At 47.5% G+C, this 17230-nt stretch overlaps 8 protein-coding genes across 8 annotated transcripts; 4 read left to right on the forward strand and 4 right to left on the reverse strand.

The window, feature by feature from the left end:
• Nucleotides 1–625: 625 nt before the first annotated feature.
• On the reverse strand, nucleotides 626–1095 carry LOC146072718 (histone H2B 1.1). Its single transcript, XM_083179913.1, has one exon. It carries the CDS (start codon nucleotides 1056–1058, stop codon nucleotides 678–680), a length of 381 nt encoding a protein of 126 aa, XP_083036039.1. The 5' UTR covers nucleotides 1059–1095; the 3' UTR covers nucleotides 626–677.
• A 316-nt stretch (nucleotides 1096–1411) lies between these two features.
• LOC146073184 (histone H2A type 1) lies at nucleotides 1412–1804 on the forward strand. Its single transcript, XM_083180368.1, has one exon. It carries the CDS (start codon nucleotides 1412–1414, stop codon nucleotides 1802–1804), a length of 393 nt encoding a protein of 130 aa, XP_083036494.1.
• Nucleotides 1805–2592: 788 nt separating this feature from the next.
• LOC146072719 (histone H3) lies at nucleotides 2593–3029 on the reverse strand. The gene has a single exon (XM_083179914.1). It carries the CDS (start codon nucleotides 3001–3003, stop codon nucleotides 2593–2595), a length of 411 nt encoding a protein of 136 aa, XP_083036040.1. The 5' UTR covers nucleotides 3004–3029.
• Nucleotides 3030–6134: 3105 nt separating this feature from the next.
• Nucleotides 6135–7009, forward strand: LOC146072720 (histone H1.11L-like). The gene has a single exon (XM_083179915.1). The coding sequence runs from the start codon at nucleotides 6171–6173 to the stop codon at nucleotides 6837–6839; it is 669 nt and encodes a 222-aa protein (XP_083036041.1). The 5' UTR covers nucleotides 6135–6170; the 3' UTR covers nucleotides 6840–7009.
• A 2504-nt stretch (nucleotides 7010–9513) lies between these two features.
• Nucleotides 9514–9931, reverse strand: LOC146075616 (histone H2B 1.1). Its single transcript, XM_083185022.1, has one exon. The coding sequence runs from the start codon at nucleotides 9892–9894 to the stop codon at nucleotides 9514–9516; it is 381 nt and encodes a 126-aa protein (XP_083041148.1). The 5' UTR covers nucleotides 9895–9931.
• A 316-nt stretch (nucleotides 9932–10247) lies between these two features.
• Nucleotides 10248–10640, forward strand: LOC146073185 (histone H2A type 1). Its single transcript, XM_083180370.1, has one exon. It carries the CDS (start codon nucleotides 10248–10250, stop codon nucleotides 10638–10640), a length of 393 nt encoding a protein of 130 aa, XP_083036496.1.
• Nucleotides 10641–11428: 788 nt separating this feature from the next.
• Nucleotides 11429–11867, reverse strand: LOC146075614 (histone H3). The gene has a single exon (XM_083185021.1). The coding sequence runs from the start codon at nucleotides 11837–11839 to the stop codon at nucleotides 11429–11431; it is 411 nt and encodes a 136-aa protein (XP_083041147.1). The 5' UTR covers nucleotides 11840–11867.
• A 3119-nt stretch (nucleotides 11868–14986) lies between these two features.
• LOC146075613 (histone H1.11L-like) lies at nucleotides 14987–15928 on the forward strand. The gene has a single exon (XM_083185020.1). The coding sequence runs from the start codon at nucleotides 15024–15026 to the stop codon at nucleotides 15690–15692; it is 669 nt and encodes a 222-aa protein (XP_083041146.1). The 5' UTR covers nucleotides 14987–15023; the 3' UTR covers nucleotides 15693–15928.
• Nucleotides 15929–17230: the final 1302 nt, after the last annotated feature.

Raw genomic sequence — 17230 nt, forward strand, 5'->3', positions numbered from 1 at the left:
TTTAATACATTCAACGGCGCTGATAATGACCTTAGCCGATTATCGATTCGGAACACTGTTGATCACTGTGTAGGCGTTAGGAACCAAGTGTGCCTAAGCAGGAATTATGTGATCACCCTTAAGTAAATACAACGAAATGGAACCGGGTGTCATAGAAGTGACTCAGTGCAATAGAGCCTGTTACAATAACATACTGCACTTTTCGTTTTGAAAGACAGCGATCCTTTACCAACTGTGTTCCTCGGATATTCTAATATGAGGTTTAAAGTCACCAAATGTTACAATTTAATAATGCTTTGCAACATTTCGATCCAAAATAATTCTTTACATATTCGGCAACTACACACGGGGAACATTGCCGCTCTATGGGTCGCAGGTTTTCTTTTTTTTTTTACAGCAACCAGAGACATCTGCAATGTATGGAATGTAATGACCCTGTCCTACAATTGTACCTAGATCCTAGCATGTGGTAAATAAAGGCTTTTTTTGTGAACCAGTGGGGTTAACAATAAGCTAGAGGGTACGTCCCAAGTCATTTATGGACATCGGCCTGCATTTTCGCACTCATGCCGAGAGCTTGGACGCGGCACAAACCATCATAGTTACAGCTCGATTAGAGAGGAGGTGGGTGGCTCTTAGAAGAGCCTTTGTGTTGGTGCGGGTGGAAGAAGGGGAAATTACTTGGCGCTGGTGTACTTGGTGACGGCTTTGGTGCCCTCGGACACTGCGTGCTTGGCCAGCTCTCCAGGCAGCAACAGGCGTACGGCGGTCTGGATCTCCCTGGAGGTGATGGTGGATCGCTTGTTGTAGTGGGCCAGGCGGGAAGCTTCCCCAGCAATGCGCTCAAAGATATCATTAACGAAGGAGTTCATGATGCCCATAGCCTTGGAGGAGATGCCGGTGTCAGGGTGCACCTGCTTCAGGACTTTGTACACGTAAATGGCGTAACTCTCCTTCCTGGTCTTTCTACGCTTCTTCCCATCCTTCTTCTGGGTCTTGGTCACGGCTTTCTTAGAGCCTTTCTTGGGCGCCGGCGCAGACTTGGCTGGATCAGGCATTGTAAAGGCAACTCGGTTCTGCACAAAGCTGACAATGTGTCCCGCACAGCGCCAGATAGGCTCTATTTGTAGGCAATATATGCAAACGAGGCCTCGTCATCGCTCGCAACACTATTGGCTGGAAGCATCGTGTGACTGTAGGCGGCATCGAAACCCCTCCTGCCATTTACTGATTGGTGTGCGAATAAACTCGATCTGCATTGGTTAGTTTGAAACCAGACCAATCACAGAGCAAGCGCTGGACCTTTTTGAGTGTATATATAAGAGGAGGGCACTAATAGTATTTCCTGCTCGTACATTCGGCGTGCACGTTTCTTTTCGTTAAGTAAATCTTTTGTATTTGTCAACCGAACATGTCCGGCAGAGGCAAACAAGGCGGCAAGACCCGGGCTAAGGCCAAGACTCGCTCATCTCGTGCCGGTCTCCAGTTCCCAGTTGGTCGCGTTCACCGTCTGCTGAGGAAGGGAAACTATGCGGAGCGTGTGGGTGCCGGTGCCCCGGTCTATCTGGCCGCGGTGCTGGAATACCTGACGGCTGAGATTTTGGAGCTTGCCGGTAACGCTGCCCGCGACAACAAGAAGACCCGCATCATCCCCCGCCACCTGCAGCTGGCTGTGCGCAACGACGAAGAGCTCAACAAGCTCCTGGGTGGGGTGACCATCGCCCAGGGAGGTGTTCTGCCCAATATCCAGGCCGTGCTGCTGCCCAAGAAGACCGAGAGCCATAAGCCAGCTAAGAGCAAGTAACGTGTCTGCCAGATATTTTACCCCACAACACAAAGGCTCTTTTCAGAGCCACCCACCCCGACCTTAAAGAGCTGACTCATGTGTAATAGGTAGACCGATTTAGCAGGGCAGGAGTCAAACTGCACCGGTAATCGCTGTGCTATTGACACTGGAAAGTACATGGGGAAAACATGTTGATCTGCGAGGTTGCTCCATGTCATATGCCTCTCGTACCTAGTAGTAGACTTGTTACCGTAGCGCTAGATGGTGCCGAAAGAAAAGGGACTCCGAGAACCTAACTTGTACAAACTGCTACCTGTAACGTTCCCTCGTTTATTAAGGTGATGGCCAGTAGTGTCTTGACCGTCTCGTGGAGCTTGTGCCGTCGCCCAGGGAACTAGTCGAAGCTGAAATAAAAGTACTACAGGCTGTGGGGCATTTTATGAAGGAGATCGATCTTCTAGATTTCCGCCGACGAGGTTTTCACAACATTCTACCCATGAAACACTACTTGGTAGTTTATGCTTAAACTCGTATAGAATGCCTTTGTGGGAAGGACACGGACGAACGTGCTTTTAAACTTCCCTACAACGTGCTCGTGGTTCCCTTTACACGTGATCAACATTACATTTCCACAAGGGAGACCCCTGTGAAGTCACTGCTCAAGGACCCCGGGCTACCGCCAGATATAAACATCACTCAAATTAAATATTGTTATGAAACTTCGGCTTCAGCTCGTTTTATAGAAAGATTTGGTGGCTCTGAAAAGAGCCTTTGTGTCGTTGCATGTACAGGAGTGCCGAATATCTCTATGCCCTCTCCCCTCGGATCCTGCGGGCCAGCTGGATGTCTTTGGGCATGATGGTCACCCTCTTGGCGTGGATAGCGCACAGGTTGGTGTCCTCGAAGAGCCCCACCAGGTAAGCCTCGCTGGCCTCTTGCAGGGCCATGACGGCAGAGCTCTGGAAGCGCAGGTCGGTCTTGAAGTCCTGGGCGATCTCACGCACCAGGCGCTGGAAGGGCAACTTGCGGATCAGCAGCTCCGTGGACTTCTGGTAACGGCGGATCTCGCGGAGGGCAACGGTACCTGGCCTGTAGCGATGAGGCTTCTTCACGCCGCCGGTAGCTGGAGCGCTTTTCCGGGCAGCCTTGGTTGCCAGCTGCTTGCGGGGAGCTTTCCCGCCAGTGGACTTACGAGCCGTCTGCTTGGTCCTGGCCATCCTTGGTTTCTCTGAGAAGGTGTACAAAGAAGAAGAAGGGCGAAATGCATTACCCCTTGCTACAACTCTATTTATACACTGGGCTACGCTGTCATTTGACGGAAATAAAGCCGCCCTTCGTCCTGATTGGCCGTGGCATATTTTATGCAGTTTGAAAAAAAAAAAAAAAAAAAACGCCAAGATTGCCTGTGTTTCCATAAATATAACCCCCCAGAAAATGTTAATTTACAGCGTTGGGACATGTGCCTGTTCAACCAGCAGCAGAGACAGTGTGACGCTTTTAGGTTGGATGTCTCACTTCCGCTGTGAGATCTCAGGCCACACGATCCGGTCACAGCGCAACACATGTAGCTCCTTGTACCCAATATAGATGTGGGAAACACGCGGTTATGAGAAGCGGCTGCAGCAGAGAACGCGATCACGCTGTCCATCGGCAGGGATAGAGTTGCTTGCAGTACATGTACTTCTCGTCACTATCGCTCGTGGAGTCATAGTATATAGGTATCACTTAATATGATGGCATTCTAATCAGTATTTATCATATATATATATATATATATATATATATATATATATATATATATATATATATGTGTTGTCTGAACAACGTGCGCATTTTACAGTAGTAAAAGGATGATCATCATGCGACTATTGGAGCATTGAGGTGACCAGTTATGTTCTGGTGACCTTTACAATCTAGGTCTCAGATTTCATATTGACATTAGCTTTAGAATTAAGCACAATCAGAACTGCAGCGTGCATCCAAAGCTATTTGATACAAATGAGTAACAGAGACTATTTTATTGTACAACGGTTACAAATGTATGGATTAAGTTGGAAACATTAGTGGACACAATTTCTACCAAAGTATCACTTTTTGACCACATCCTAAATACTCATATGAGAAAGTACATTTGGAACAAAGAGGACTATTTTGTATCTGGATAGTAAGGGAGGTTTTTAAGAAAGGGTTTCTCGGTGGATATAATAATTTAACTACTTGACTTGGATCATAGCGTTTACCATCAATAGCATCGTTCTGTTTTCGTTACTAGATTATATGTATCTTCACATAATTCTTTATTTTGCAGTACATTTTCCGTGGACTTGAAATGATCTCTCTGTCATATCACAATGTATCGGGACTCTCCTCACCTTTATTTATCTGCTCCGATGCCCTCTGGAATTCCGTGACATTTGCCAATATCAGTCAAACAGCGGCTCACAGTCTTCTCAACGATAAACATGGTGTGGGGAGGGGGTATTGGCGATGGACCAATTACAGATACAAACACAGTCAGAAGATCATTTGGGGGTGCAGTTCCAACATGGTTACTAGACCTGTGAAAATAAAGCTGTATTTCTTCCGCAACCGTCTCCAAAGGCTAAGCAGTCAACATCTTTTGTCAATATGACAGGGAATTTTCTGCGCTTCAACCCTAATGAATAAAAAAAAAAATGAGGATATGTGTTGGTTTAATACATAAATAAACCAACACATATCCTCAGTTTTTTTAATACATTAGGGGTGAAGCGCAGAAAATTCCCTGTTATATTGGCAAAATTCACAGGCCGATCACCTGTTCATTTCTAGCAGCTAACCTCGCACCAACGCACTTAGTGCGCAGTCTCACAAAACCCCACCTGCAAACATCTTTTGTCAGACTGTTAACACGTTCAAAATGATGACATGTTCAAACTATTTAGCATGTCGATTACATGTAAATAATATATCACTTACACAACAAGTAAGGGGGATAACTACGGTGTATCCATGGTACGGATTTCTAGTTTCCTCACCTGTTCTCCTGTTTCCCAACGCAACCGTTGTTTGGCCATCATGTTTTGTCCTCTATATTTTCCCTAATTGCAAGGCCCTAAAGTGGAAGGTCATCAGGCTTAGCTCACATTCTGCTTCCTACCATCTACATCTCCTAATCTGATCTCCTGACTGCCACTACTGTTTGAGTATGGCGCTCCTGGCATGCATTTTGGGATTAAAACACGCGCTGCAATATACTCATGCTCCGATTCCAACTCTGTCTTCAACTGTTCAAATGTAAATATATACAAATAAAAGTTGTTGTTGTGTAAATCCATTGTAAATATCCCAGAATGGGTTTGGACCAACCCGCAGGCAGCAGGATGGAGACCTCCGTTAGGTTAAAAATAAAGGGCCTTGCGGTCTCCAAGAGCTCTTATGGAGTGTGGATGTCGGCTAACCTCACTGCTAGGTGAACAATGAATGCTGTATGTAACAAATGTCTGGCACCCTGGTCATGTCAACGTATTGGACAACTCCTCATATTGGAGTTCTTCCACATAAGTTTTTAGTCCACAGGTCTGGGACCAAAGCATGATCTGAGCTTCCGACAAAAGGAACATCATTCCTCTTGGCTAGAGGTTTTTTTTTCCTAGCAGAAACAAAGACATCGTACTAGCTGTATTGGTTATTATAACATCATTTGTGGAGAGTGCCAACCGGACTACCTACAATCAAAACAAAAATCCCAGCAGCTGAGTCTAGTAGGCATTCTGACCTTGTCATAGTAGCTTCATTTCTTTAGACAAGAGTGCCAGTACCTTGCTGCCACCTGCCTGTGTTATCCTACTGTGTGTACAGGAGCTCACACACCATCTAAATGTGTTTTAATATGTGCCCTGTCCTGCACCGAGTCTTCCGCAGACCACCTTTGTCATCACCAGGACCAGGAGTAGGCAAAAAATCCCCGAATGGACATATTCGACTCACAGAAGAAGAGAGGTGTGTTCCATGCTAGGCTCATCTAGCCTGGTGCGGGAGAGCTGCCACTGGCTAATCCTGGCCTCCTTGTTACCGACTAAACTAGCAGTGGCTATACGGTGTTAGGGGGGATCTTGAAGTACGAGGGTGGCTGAGAGAGCCGGTCCTCTGTCCATCTTATGCTATAGAAAACACTCTTTTTCTGCGCTAGCGAAACACAGGGTGAGAGCAGATCGTCACAAACTCATAACACAGGGAAGGGTTCACACGCCTGCTTGTTCCGCCAATGGGAGCACAGAACGCTCAACTGTAAGGGAGCCAATCACAGCACATCAGGCAGGTTATATAAGAGACATCAGCAGATTGGGGCATTGCGATTTAACTACTATACCGCATTTTTTTTCTGCTGTTCCGATTCCGTAAGATGGCAGAGACTGCACCCGCCGCCGCCGCTGTCCCTCCTTCAGAGGGCGCAGCCAAAAAGAAGAGGCAGCCAAAGAAGGCTGCTGGAGGAGCAAAGAAAAGCGCCAAGCCATCTGGACCCAGCGTCTCCGAGCTGATTGTGAAAACCGTGGCCGCCTCCAAAGAGCGCAGTGGGGTTTCTCTTGCTGCCCTGAAGAAGGCTCTTGCTGCCGGAGGCTACGATGTGGAGAAGAACAACAGCCGCGTGAAGCTGGGCGTGAAAAGTTTGGTCACCAAAGGAACTCTCACCCAGGTGAAAGGCACCGGCGCTTCCGGCTCCTTCAAGCTCAATAAGAAGCAGGCGGAGAGCAAGAAGGTCGCCCAGACGTCTCTGAAGCCCAAGAAACCTGCTGCAAAGAAAGTGGCCAAATCCCCGAAAAAGCCCAAGAAAGCTCCGAGTGCAGCCAAGAGCCCGAAGAAGGTGAAGAAACCCACAAAAGCGGCTGTTGCCAAAAGCCCAAAGAAGCCTAAAGCGGTGAAGCCGAAGAAGGCGGCCGCCAAGAGTCCTGCCAAGAAGGCGGCGAAACCCAAAGCCGCCAAGAGTCCGGCCAAGAAGGCAGCGAAACCCAAAGCCGCAAAAAGCCCGGCCAAGAAGGCAGCCAAGCCCAAGAAAGCTGCGGCAAAGAAGTAATGGCTGAGCAGACGCATCCTCGCTCCCTCCCTTGTTCTCCCCCAAAAGGCTCTTTTCAGAGCCACCCACCCTCTCTCGACAGAGCTGTAAGCGCGCGGTGTGGCCTGATGGCTGCGCCCTTCAGTAGGTAATCAACAGTCAGCGATGCCAGCCTGTTCCAGTGTGCCCATTCAATTCAGTCACTATACAGTTCTACAGATATGCTGGAAAGTGGGATTAATAAAAGTTACGTACCAGCTCTCTTTATTTATTAACAGTTTCATAGCGCAGCAAGTTTTTGTGCGCTTTTCAAGTGAACACAGTGATACCCAAAAAAATGGTATCTACAGACAAAGGTCGGAGGGGAACTTATGCTTTGTGCCGCACGCTGATACCTAGAAGTTGATATGCACCTTTCAACGATTGGCTGAAAGTGGAGCCATTACATTTTTCAAAAATCCCGCTGATTAGTCCTGCCCACTTTCCAGGGGCTGAAATCACTGTAAACCGTGGCACCATACATCCCAGCCGGTTCTGCCCTAAATCTTCTGTAAGGGCAAGCTCAATCTGTGGCAGGGAAGGTGTGCGATTCACCACTATAGAACTCTCTAGCTCAGCATCGTGTTTTATTATCCCCAGCTGGAATAACTGCAGCAAACCGTGTGGTGCAAGGCTATATACGGTAAATAGTTCAGTAAATCGCAGAGAAGGCGGACTGGATCATTCTTCAATCTGCTTTCCTCGTGCCCCTTTTAAAACACAATTCTCTGTAAAAGTTATATGCTGCTGTGCAAGTGGTCGCTAAGCAGCAGGGTTTATAGTGTAACCTTTTCAACAAATTGCGGGTTGCGAAACTACACGTTCACCGACACTAGACTAGAACCACTGCATCTGCCACCCACCTCACTGTCAGCATCCACTAGCATATCCCTCTAGCGTGAGGGGACGAATCAACCCGGCACATAGCCACGTTACATAGGGAGGTTGTAACAGCGCTCTCGTAGAAAAGATGGGTGGCCCTGAAAAGGGCCTTTGTGTGTGCGTGACTGCACGAGATGCGCCTGAGAATTTAACCCCCGAACCCATAGAGAGTGCGGCCCTGGCGTTTCAGAGCATAGACCACGTCCATAGCGGTCACGGTCTTCCTCTTGGCGTGTTCGGTGTAGGTGACGGCATCACGAATCACATTCTCCAGAAACACCTTCAGCACTCCACGAGTCTCCTCGTAGATGAGTCCAGAGATACGCTTAACACCCCCTCGCCTAGCTAGACGACGGATGGCGGGCTTGGTGATGCCCTGGATGTTGTCACGAAGAACCTTCCTGTGGCGCTTAGCGCCTCCTTTGCCAAGCCCCTTTCCGCCTTTGCCTCTTCCAGACATTCTCAAAAATCTTGCGATCAGTAGGAATAAGCAAAAGCTCTGTCAGCCGGCTTTTATCAACTGGTAGAGCGGACCTGATGGGTGACTTGCACTTAAAGGCGGAGTCGTGGCTCGCCTTGCCTTTCCTTCATAATCACACCCCTTTTTTTATTGTTTTCATATCGTTCATTACTAGAGTATCTTATTTTATGTTTAGATTTATATTAATTGCTCCTTTGGTATTGTTTTCTTCGTTAATAACTAGTGTATCGATTGAGCTTGATTAGAGAACTAAACCACTCCGCTACGTTGTGGTGAATATTTGTATTGATGCAACGTAATGACCCAACGACAATAGTTGAATTTTTATTTTTTTTATTTTATTTGATTATACATGGAATATATATATATATAGATACATTGTATTTTTTTTTTTTCAATATAAAAGTGGGGGATTTGGTGATGACAAATGAGCCACACAATGAGAGTCGCCCAGATATCGGCGGGAAAAATAAAATTCGCAATAAACACCAACATACATTCCCGACTGGTACACCGCTTCTGACAACAATTACAACTACTGTAACGTTTCCCTGGCTCCCGGGCTCGGTGTGTATTTCAACTCTGCGCTCTGAACCTTTTTTTCGTTTTAATCAAGTTTAATACATTCAACGGCGCTGATAATGACCTTAGCCGATTATCGATTCGGAACACTGTTGATCACTGTGTAGGCGTTAGGAACCAAGTGTGCCTAAGCAGGAATTATGTGATCACCCTTAAGTAAATACAACGAAATGGAACCGGGTGTCATAGAAGTGACTCAGTGCAATAGAGCCTGTTACAATAACATACTGCACTTTTCGTTTTGAAAGACAGCGATCCTTTACCAACTGTGTTCCTCGGATATTCTAATATGAGGTTTAAAGTCACCAAATGTTACAATTTAATAATGCTTTGCAACATTTCGATCCAAAATAATTCTTTACATATTCGGCAACTACACACGGGGAACATTGCCGCTCTATGGGTCGCAGGTTTTCTTTTTTTTTTTACAGCAACCAGAGACATCTGCAATGTATGGAATGTAATGACCCTGTCCTACAATTGTACCTAGATCCTAGCATGTGGTAAATAAAGGCTTTTTTTGTGAACCAGTGGGGTTAACAATAAGCTAGAGGGTACGTCCCAAGTCAGTTATGGACATCGGCCTGCATTTTCGCACTCATGCCGAGAGCTTGGACGCGGCACAAACCATCATAGTTACAGCTCGATTAGAGAGGAGGTGGGTGGCTCTTAGAAGAGCCTTTGTGTTGGTGCGGGTGGAAGAAGTGGAAATTACTTGGCGCTGGTGTACTTGGTGACGGCTTTGGTGCCCTCGGACACTGCGTGCTTGGCCAGCTCTCCAGGCAGCAACAGGCGTACGGCGGTCTGGATCTCCCTGGAGGTGATGGTGGATCGCTTGTTGTAGTGGGCCAGGCGGGAAGCTTCCCCAGCAATGCGCTCAAAGATATCATTAACGAAGGAGTTCATGATGCCCATAGCCTTGGAGGAGATGCCGGTGTCAGGGTGCACCTGCTTCAGGACTTTGTACACGTAAATGGCGTAACTCTCCTTCCTGGTCTTTCTACGCTTCTTCCCATCCTTCTTCTGGGTCTTGGTCACGGCTTTCTTAGAGCCTTTCTTGGGCGCCGGCGCAGACTTGGCTGGATCAGGCATTGTAAAGGCAACTCGGTTCTGCACAAAGCTGACAATGTGTCCCGCACAGCGCCAGATAGGCTCTATTTGTAGGCAATATATGCAAACGAGGCCTCGTCATCGCTCGCAACACTATTGGCTGGAAGCATCGTGTGACTGTAGGCGGCATCGAAACCCCTCCTGCCATTTACTGATTGGTGTGCGAATAAACTCGATCTGCATTGGTTAGTTTGAAACCAGACCAATCACAGAGCAAGCGCTGGACCTTTTTGAGTGTATATATAAGAGGAGGGCACTAATAGTATTTCCTGCTCGTACATTCGGCGTGCACGTTTCTTTTCGTTAAGTAAATCTTTTGTATTTGTCAACCGAACATGTCCGGCAGAGGCAAACAAGGCGGCAAGACCCGGGCTAAGGCCAAGACTCGCTCATCTCGTGCCGGTCTCCAGTTCCCAGTTGGTCGCGTTCACCGTCTGCTGAGGAAGGGAAACTATGCGGAGCGTGTGGGTGCCGGTGCCCCGGTCTATCTGGCCGCGGTGCTGGAATACCTGACGGCTGAGATTTTGGAGCTTGCCGGTAACGCTGCCCGCGACAACAAGAAGACCCGCATCATCCCCCGCCACCTGCAGCTGGCTGTGCGCAACGACGAAGAGCTCAACAAGCTCCTGGGTGGGGTGACCATCGCCCAGGGAGGTGTTCTGCCCAATATCCAGGCCGTGCTGCTGCCCAAGAAGACCGAGAGCCATAAGCCAGCTAAGAGCAAGTAACGTGTCTGCCAGATATTTTACCCCACAACACAAAGGCTCTTTTCAGAGCCACCCACCCCGACCTTAAAGAGCTGACTCATGTGTAATAGGTAGACCGATTTAGCAGGGCAGGAGTCAAACTGCACCGGTAATCGCTGTGCTATTGACACTGGAAAGTACATGGGGAAAACATGTTGATCTGCGAGGTTGCTCCATGTCATATGCCTCTCGTACCTAGTAGTAGACTTGTTACCGTAGCGCTAGATGGTGCCGAAAGAAAAGGGACTCCGAGAACCTAACTTGTACAAACTGCTACCTGTAACGTTCCCTCGTTTATTAAGGTGATGGCCAGTAGTGTCTTGACCGTCTCGTGGAGCTTGTGCCGTCGCCCAGGGAACTAGTCGAAGCTGAAATAAAAGTACTACAGGCTGTGGGGCATTTCATGAAGGAGATCGATCTTCTAGATTTCCGCCGACGAGGTTTTCACAACATTCTACCCATGAAACACTACTTGGTAGTTTATGCTTAAACTCGTATAGAATGCCTTTGTGGGAAGGACACGGACGAACGTGCTTTTAATCTTCCCTACAACGTGCTCGTGGTTCCCTTTACACGTGATCAACACTACATTTCCACAAGGGAGACCCCTGTGAAGTCACTGCTCAAGGACCCCGGGCTACCGCCAGATATAAACATCACTCAAATTAAATATTGTTATGAAACTTCGGCTTCAGCTCGTTTTATAGAAAGATTTGGTGGCTCTGAAAAGAGCCTTTGTGTCGTTGCATGTACAGGAGTGCCGAATATCTCTATGCCCTCTCCCCTCGGATCCTGCGGGCCAGCTGGATGTCTTTGGGCATGATGGTCACCCTCTTGGCGTGGATAGCGCACAGGTTGGTGTCCTCGAAGAGCCCCACCAGGTAAGCCTCGCTGGCCTCTTGCAGGGCCATGACGGCAGAGCTCTGGAAGCGCAGGTCGGTCTTGAAGTCCTGGGCGATCTCACGCACCAGGCGCTGGAAGGGCAACTTGCGGATCAGCAGCTCCGTGGACTTCTGGTAACGGCGGATCTCGCGGAGGGCAACGGTACCTGGCCTGTAGCGATGAGGCTTCTTCACGCCGCCGGTAGCTGGAGCGCTTTTCCGGGCAGCCTTGGTTGCCAGCTGCTTGCGGGGAGCTTTCCCGCCAGTGGACTTACGAGCCGTCTGCTTGGTCCTGGCCATCCTTGGTTTCTCTGAGAAGGTGTACAAAGAAGAAGAAGAAGAAGGGCGAAATGCATTACCCCTTGCTACAACTCTATTTATACACTGGGCTACGCTGTCATTTGACGGAAATAAAGCCGCCCTTCGTCCTGATTGGCCGTGGCATATTTTATGCAGTTTGAAAAAAAAAAAAAAAAAACCGCCAAGATTGCCTGTGTTTCCATAAATATAACCCCCCAGAAAATGTTAATTTACAGCGTTGGGACATGTGCCTGTTCAACCAGCAGCAGAGACAGTGTGACGCTTTTAGGTTGGATGTCTCACTTCCGCTGTGAGATCTCAGGCCACACGATCCGGTCACAGCGCAACACATGTAGCTCCTTGTACCCAATATAGATGTGGGAAACACGCGGTTATGAGAAGCGGCTGCAGCAGAGAACGCGATCACGCTGTCCATCGGCAGGGATAGAGTTGCTTGCAGTACATGTACTTCTCGTCACTATCGCTCGTGGAGTCATAGTACATAGGTATCACTTAATATGATGGCATTCTAATCAGTATTTATCTATATATATATATATATATATATATATATATATATATATATATATATATATATATATATATATGTTGTCTGAACAACGTGCGCATTTTACAGTAGTAAAAGGATAATCATCATGCGACTATTGGAGCATTGAGGTGACCAGTTATGTTCTGGTGACCTTTACAATCTAGGTCTCAGATTTCATATTGACATTAGCTTTAGAATTAAGCACAATCAGAACTGCAGCGTGCATCCAAAGCTATTTGATACAAATGAGTAACAGAGACTATTTTATTGTACAACTGTTACAAATGTATGGATTAAGTTGGAAACATTAGTGGACACAATTTCTACCAAAGTATCACTTTTTGACCACATCCTAAATACTCATATGAGAAAGTACATTTGGAACAAAGAGGACTATTTTGTATCTGGATAGTAAGGGAGGTTTTCAAGAAAGGGTTTCTCGGTGGATATAATAATTTAACTACTTGACTTGGATCATAGCGTTTACCATCAATAGCATCGTTCTGTTTTCGTTACTAGATTATATGTATCTTCACATAATTCTTTATTTTGCAGTACATTTTCCGTGGACTTGAAATGATCTCTCTGTCATATCACAATGTATCGGGACTCTCCTCACCTTTATTTATCTGCTCCGATGCCCTCTGGAATTCCGTGACATTTGCCAATATCAGTCAAACAGCGGCTCCCAGTCTTCTCAACGATAAACATGGTGTGGGGACTGGGGGTATTGGCGATGGACCAATTACAGATACAAACACAGTCAGAAGATCATTTGGGGGTGCAGTTCCAACATGGTTACTAGACTTGTGAAAAATAAGCTGTATTTCTTCCGCAACCGTCTCCAAAGGCTAAGCAGTCAACATCTTTTGTCAATATGACAGGGAATTTTCTGCGCTTCAACCCTAATGAATTAAAAAAAAAATGAGGATATGTGTTGGTTTAATACATAAATAAACCAACACATATCCTCAGTTTTTTTAATACATTAGGGGTGAAGCGCAGAAAATTCCCTGTTATATTGGCAAAATTCACAGGCCGATCACCTGTTCATTTCTAGCAGCTAACCTCGCACCAACGCACTTAGTGCGCAGTCTCACAAAACCCCACCTGCAAACATCTTTTGTCAGACTGTTAACACGTTCAAAATGATGACATGTTCAAACTATTTAGCATGTCGATTACATGTAAATAATATATCACTTACACAACAAGTAAGGGGGATAACTACGGTGTATCCATGGTACGGATTTCTAGTTTCCTCACCTGTTCTCCTGTTTCCCAACGCAACCGTTGTTTGGCCATCATGTTTTGTCCTCTATATTTTCCCTAATTGCAGAGCCCTAAAGTGGAAGGTCATCAGGCTTAGCTCACATTCTGCTTCCTACCATCTACATCTCCTAATCTGATCTCCTGACTGCCACTACTGTTTGAGTATGGCGCTCCTGGCATGCATTTTGGGATTAAAACACGCGCTGCAATATACTCATGCTCCGATTCCAACTCTGTCTTCAACTGTTCAAATGTAAATATATATAAATAAAAGTTGTTGTTGTGTAAATCCATTGTAAATATCCCAGAATGGGTTTGGACCAACCCGCAGGCAGCAGGATGGAGACCTCCGTTAGGTTAAAAATAAAGGGCCTTGCGGTCTCCAAGAGCTCTTATGGAGTGTGGATGTCGGCTAACCTCACTGCTAGGTGAACAATGAATGCTGTATGTAACAAATGTCTGGCACCCTGGTCATGTCAACGTATTGGACAACTCCTCATATTGGAGTTCTTCCACATAAGTTTTTAGTCCACAGGTCTGGGACCAAAGCATGATCTGAGCTTCCGACAAAAGGAACATCATTCCTCTTGGCTAGAGGTTTTTTTTTCCTAGCAGAAACAAAGACATCGTACTAGCTGTATTGGTTATTATAACATCATTTGTGGAGAGTGCCAACCGGACTACCTACAATCAAAACAAAAATCCCAGCAGCTGAGTCTAGTAGGCATTCTGACCTTGTCATAGTAGCTTCATTTCTTTAGACAAGAGTGCCAGTACCTTGCTGCCACCTGCCTGTGTTATCCTACTGTGTGTACAGGAGCTCACACACCATCTAAATGTGTTTTAATATGTGCCCTGTCCTGCACCGAGTCTTCCGCAGACCACCTTTGTCATCACCAGGACCAGGAGTAGGCAAAAAATCCCCGAATGGACATATTCGACTCACAGAAGAAGAGAGGTGTGTTCCATGCTAGGCTCATCTAGCCTGGTGCGGGAGAGCTGCCACTGGCTAATCCTGGCCTCCTTGTTACCGACTAAACTAGCAGTGGCCATACGGTGTTAGGGGGGATCTTGAAGTACGAGGGTGGCTGAGAGAGCCGGTCCTCTGTCCATCTTATGCTATAGAAAACACTCTTTTTCTGCGCTAGCGAAACACAGGGTGAGAGCAGATCGTCACAAACTCATAACACAGGGAAGGGTTCACACGCCTGCTTGTTCCGCCAATGGGAGCACAGAACGCTCAACTGTAAGGGAGCCAATCACAGCACATCAGGCAGGTTATATAAGAGACATCAGCAGATTGGGGCATTGCGATTTAACTACTATACCGCATTTTTTTTTCTGCTGTTCCGATTCCGTAAGATGGCAGAGACTGCACCCGCCGCCGCCGCTGTCCCTCCTTCAGAGGGCGCAGCCAAAAAGAAGAGGCAGCCAAAGAAGGCTGCTGGAGGAGCAAAGAAAAGCGCCAAGCCATCTGGACCCAGCGTCTCCGAGCTGATTGTGAAAACCGTGGCCGCCTCCAAAGAGCGCAGTGGGGTTTCTCTTGCTGCCCTGAAGAAGGCTCTTGCTGCCGGAGGCTACGATGTGGAGAAGAACAACAGCCGCGTGAAGCTGGGCGTGAAAAGTTTGGTCACCAAAGGAACTCTCACCCAGGTGAAAGGCACCGGCGCTTCCGGCTCCTTCAAGCTCAATAAGAAGCAGGCGGAGAGCAAGAAGGTCGCCCAGACGTCTCTGAAGCCCAAGAAACCTGCTGCAAAGAAAGTGGCCAAATCCCCGAAAAAGCCCAAGAAAGCTCCGAGTGCAGCCAAGAGCCCGAAGAAGGTGAAGAAACCCACAAAAGCGGCTGTTGCCAAAAGCCCAAAGAAGCCTAAAGCGGTGAAGCCGAAGAAGGCGGCCGCCAAGAGTCCTGCCAAGAAGGCGGCGAAACCCAAAGCCGCCAAGAGTCCGGCCAAGAAGGCAGCGAAACCCAAAGCCGCAAAAAGCCCGGCCAAGAAGGCAGCCAAGCCCAAGAAAGCTGCGGCAAAGAAGTAATGGCTGAGCAGACGCATCCTCGCTCCCTCCCTTGTTCTCCCCCAAAAGGCTCTTTTCAGAGCCACCCACCCTCTCTCGACAGAGCTGTAAGCGCGCGGTGTGGCCTGATGGCTGCGCCCTTCAGTAGGTAATCAACAGTCAGCGATGCCAGCCTGTTCCAGTGTGCCCATTCAATTCAGTCACTACACAGTTCTACAGATATGCTGGAAAGTGGGATTAATAAAAGTTACGTACCAGCTCTCTTTATTTATTAACAGTTTCATAGCGCAGCAAGTTTTTGTGCGCTTTTCAAGTGAACACAGTGATACCCAAAAAAATGGTATCTACAGACAAAGGTCGGAGGGGAACTTATGCTTTGTGCCGCACGCTGATACCTAGAAGTTGATATGCACCTTTCAACGATTGGCTGAAAGTGGAGCCATTACATTTTTCAAAAATCCCGCTGATTAGTCCTGCCCACTTTCCAGGGGCTGAAATCACTGTAAACCGTGGCACCATACATCCCAGCCGGTTCTGCCCTAAATCTTCTGTAAGGGCAAGCTCAATCTGTGGCAGGGAAGGTGTGCGATTCACCACTATAGAACTCTCTAGCTCAGCATCGTGTTTTATTATCCCCAGCTGGAATAACTGCAGCAAACCGTGTGGTGCAAGGCTATATACGGTAAATAGTTCAGTAAATCGCAGAGAAGGCGGACTGGATCATTCTTCAATCTGCTTTCCTCGTGCCCCTTTTAAAACACAATTCTCTGTAAAAGTTATATGCTGCTGTGCAAGTGGTCGCTAAGCAGCAGGGTTTATAGTGTAACCTTTTCAACAAATTGCGGGTTGCGAAACTACACGTTCACCGACACTAGACTAGAACCACTGCATCTGCCACCCACCTCACTGTCAGCATCCACTAGCATATCCCTCTAGCGTGAGGGGACGAATCAACCCGGCACATAGCCACGTTACATAGGGAGGTTGTAACAGCGCTCTCGTAGAAAAGATGGGTGGCCCTGAAAAGGGCCTTTGTGTGTGCGTGACTGCACGAGATGCGCCTGAGAATTTAACCCCCGAACCCATAGAGAGTGCGGCCCTGGCGTTTCAGAGCATAGACCACGTCCATAGCGGTCACGGTCTTCCTCTTGGCGTGTTCGGTGTAGGTGACGGCATCACGAATCACATTCTCCAGAAACACCTTCAGCACTCCACGAGTCTCCTCGTAGATGAGTCCAGAGATACGCTTAACACCCCCTCGCCTAGCTAGACGACGGATGGCGGGCTTGGTGATGCCCTGGATGTTGTCACGAAGAACCTTCCTGTGGCGCTTAGCGCCTCCTTTGCCAAGCCCCTTTCCGCCTTTGCCTCTTCCAGACATTCTCAAAAATCTTGCGATCAGTAGGAATAAGCAAAAGCTCTGTCAGCCGGCTTTTATCAACTGGTAGAGCGGACCTGATGGGTGACTTGCACTTAAAGGCGGAGTCGTGGCTCGCCTTGCCTTTCCTTCATAATCACACCCCTTTTTTTATTGTTTTCATATCGTTCATTACTAGAGT

The sequence above is a fragment of the Crinia signifera genome, chromosome 4, assembly GCF_055691185.1.
Source record: "Crinia signifera chromosome 4, ASM5569118v1, whole genome shotgun sequence".
Taxonomy (NCBI): Eukaryota; Metazoa; Chordata; class Amphibia; order Anura; family Myobatrachidae; genus Crinia; species Crinia signifera.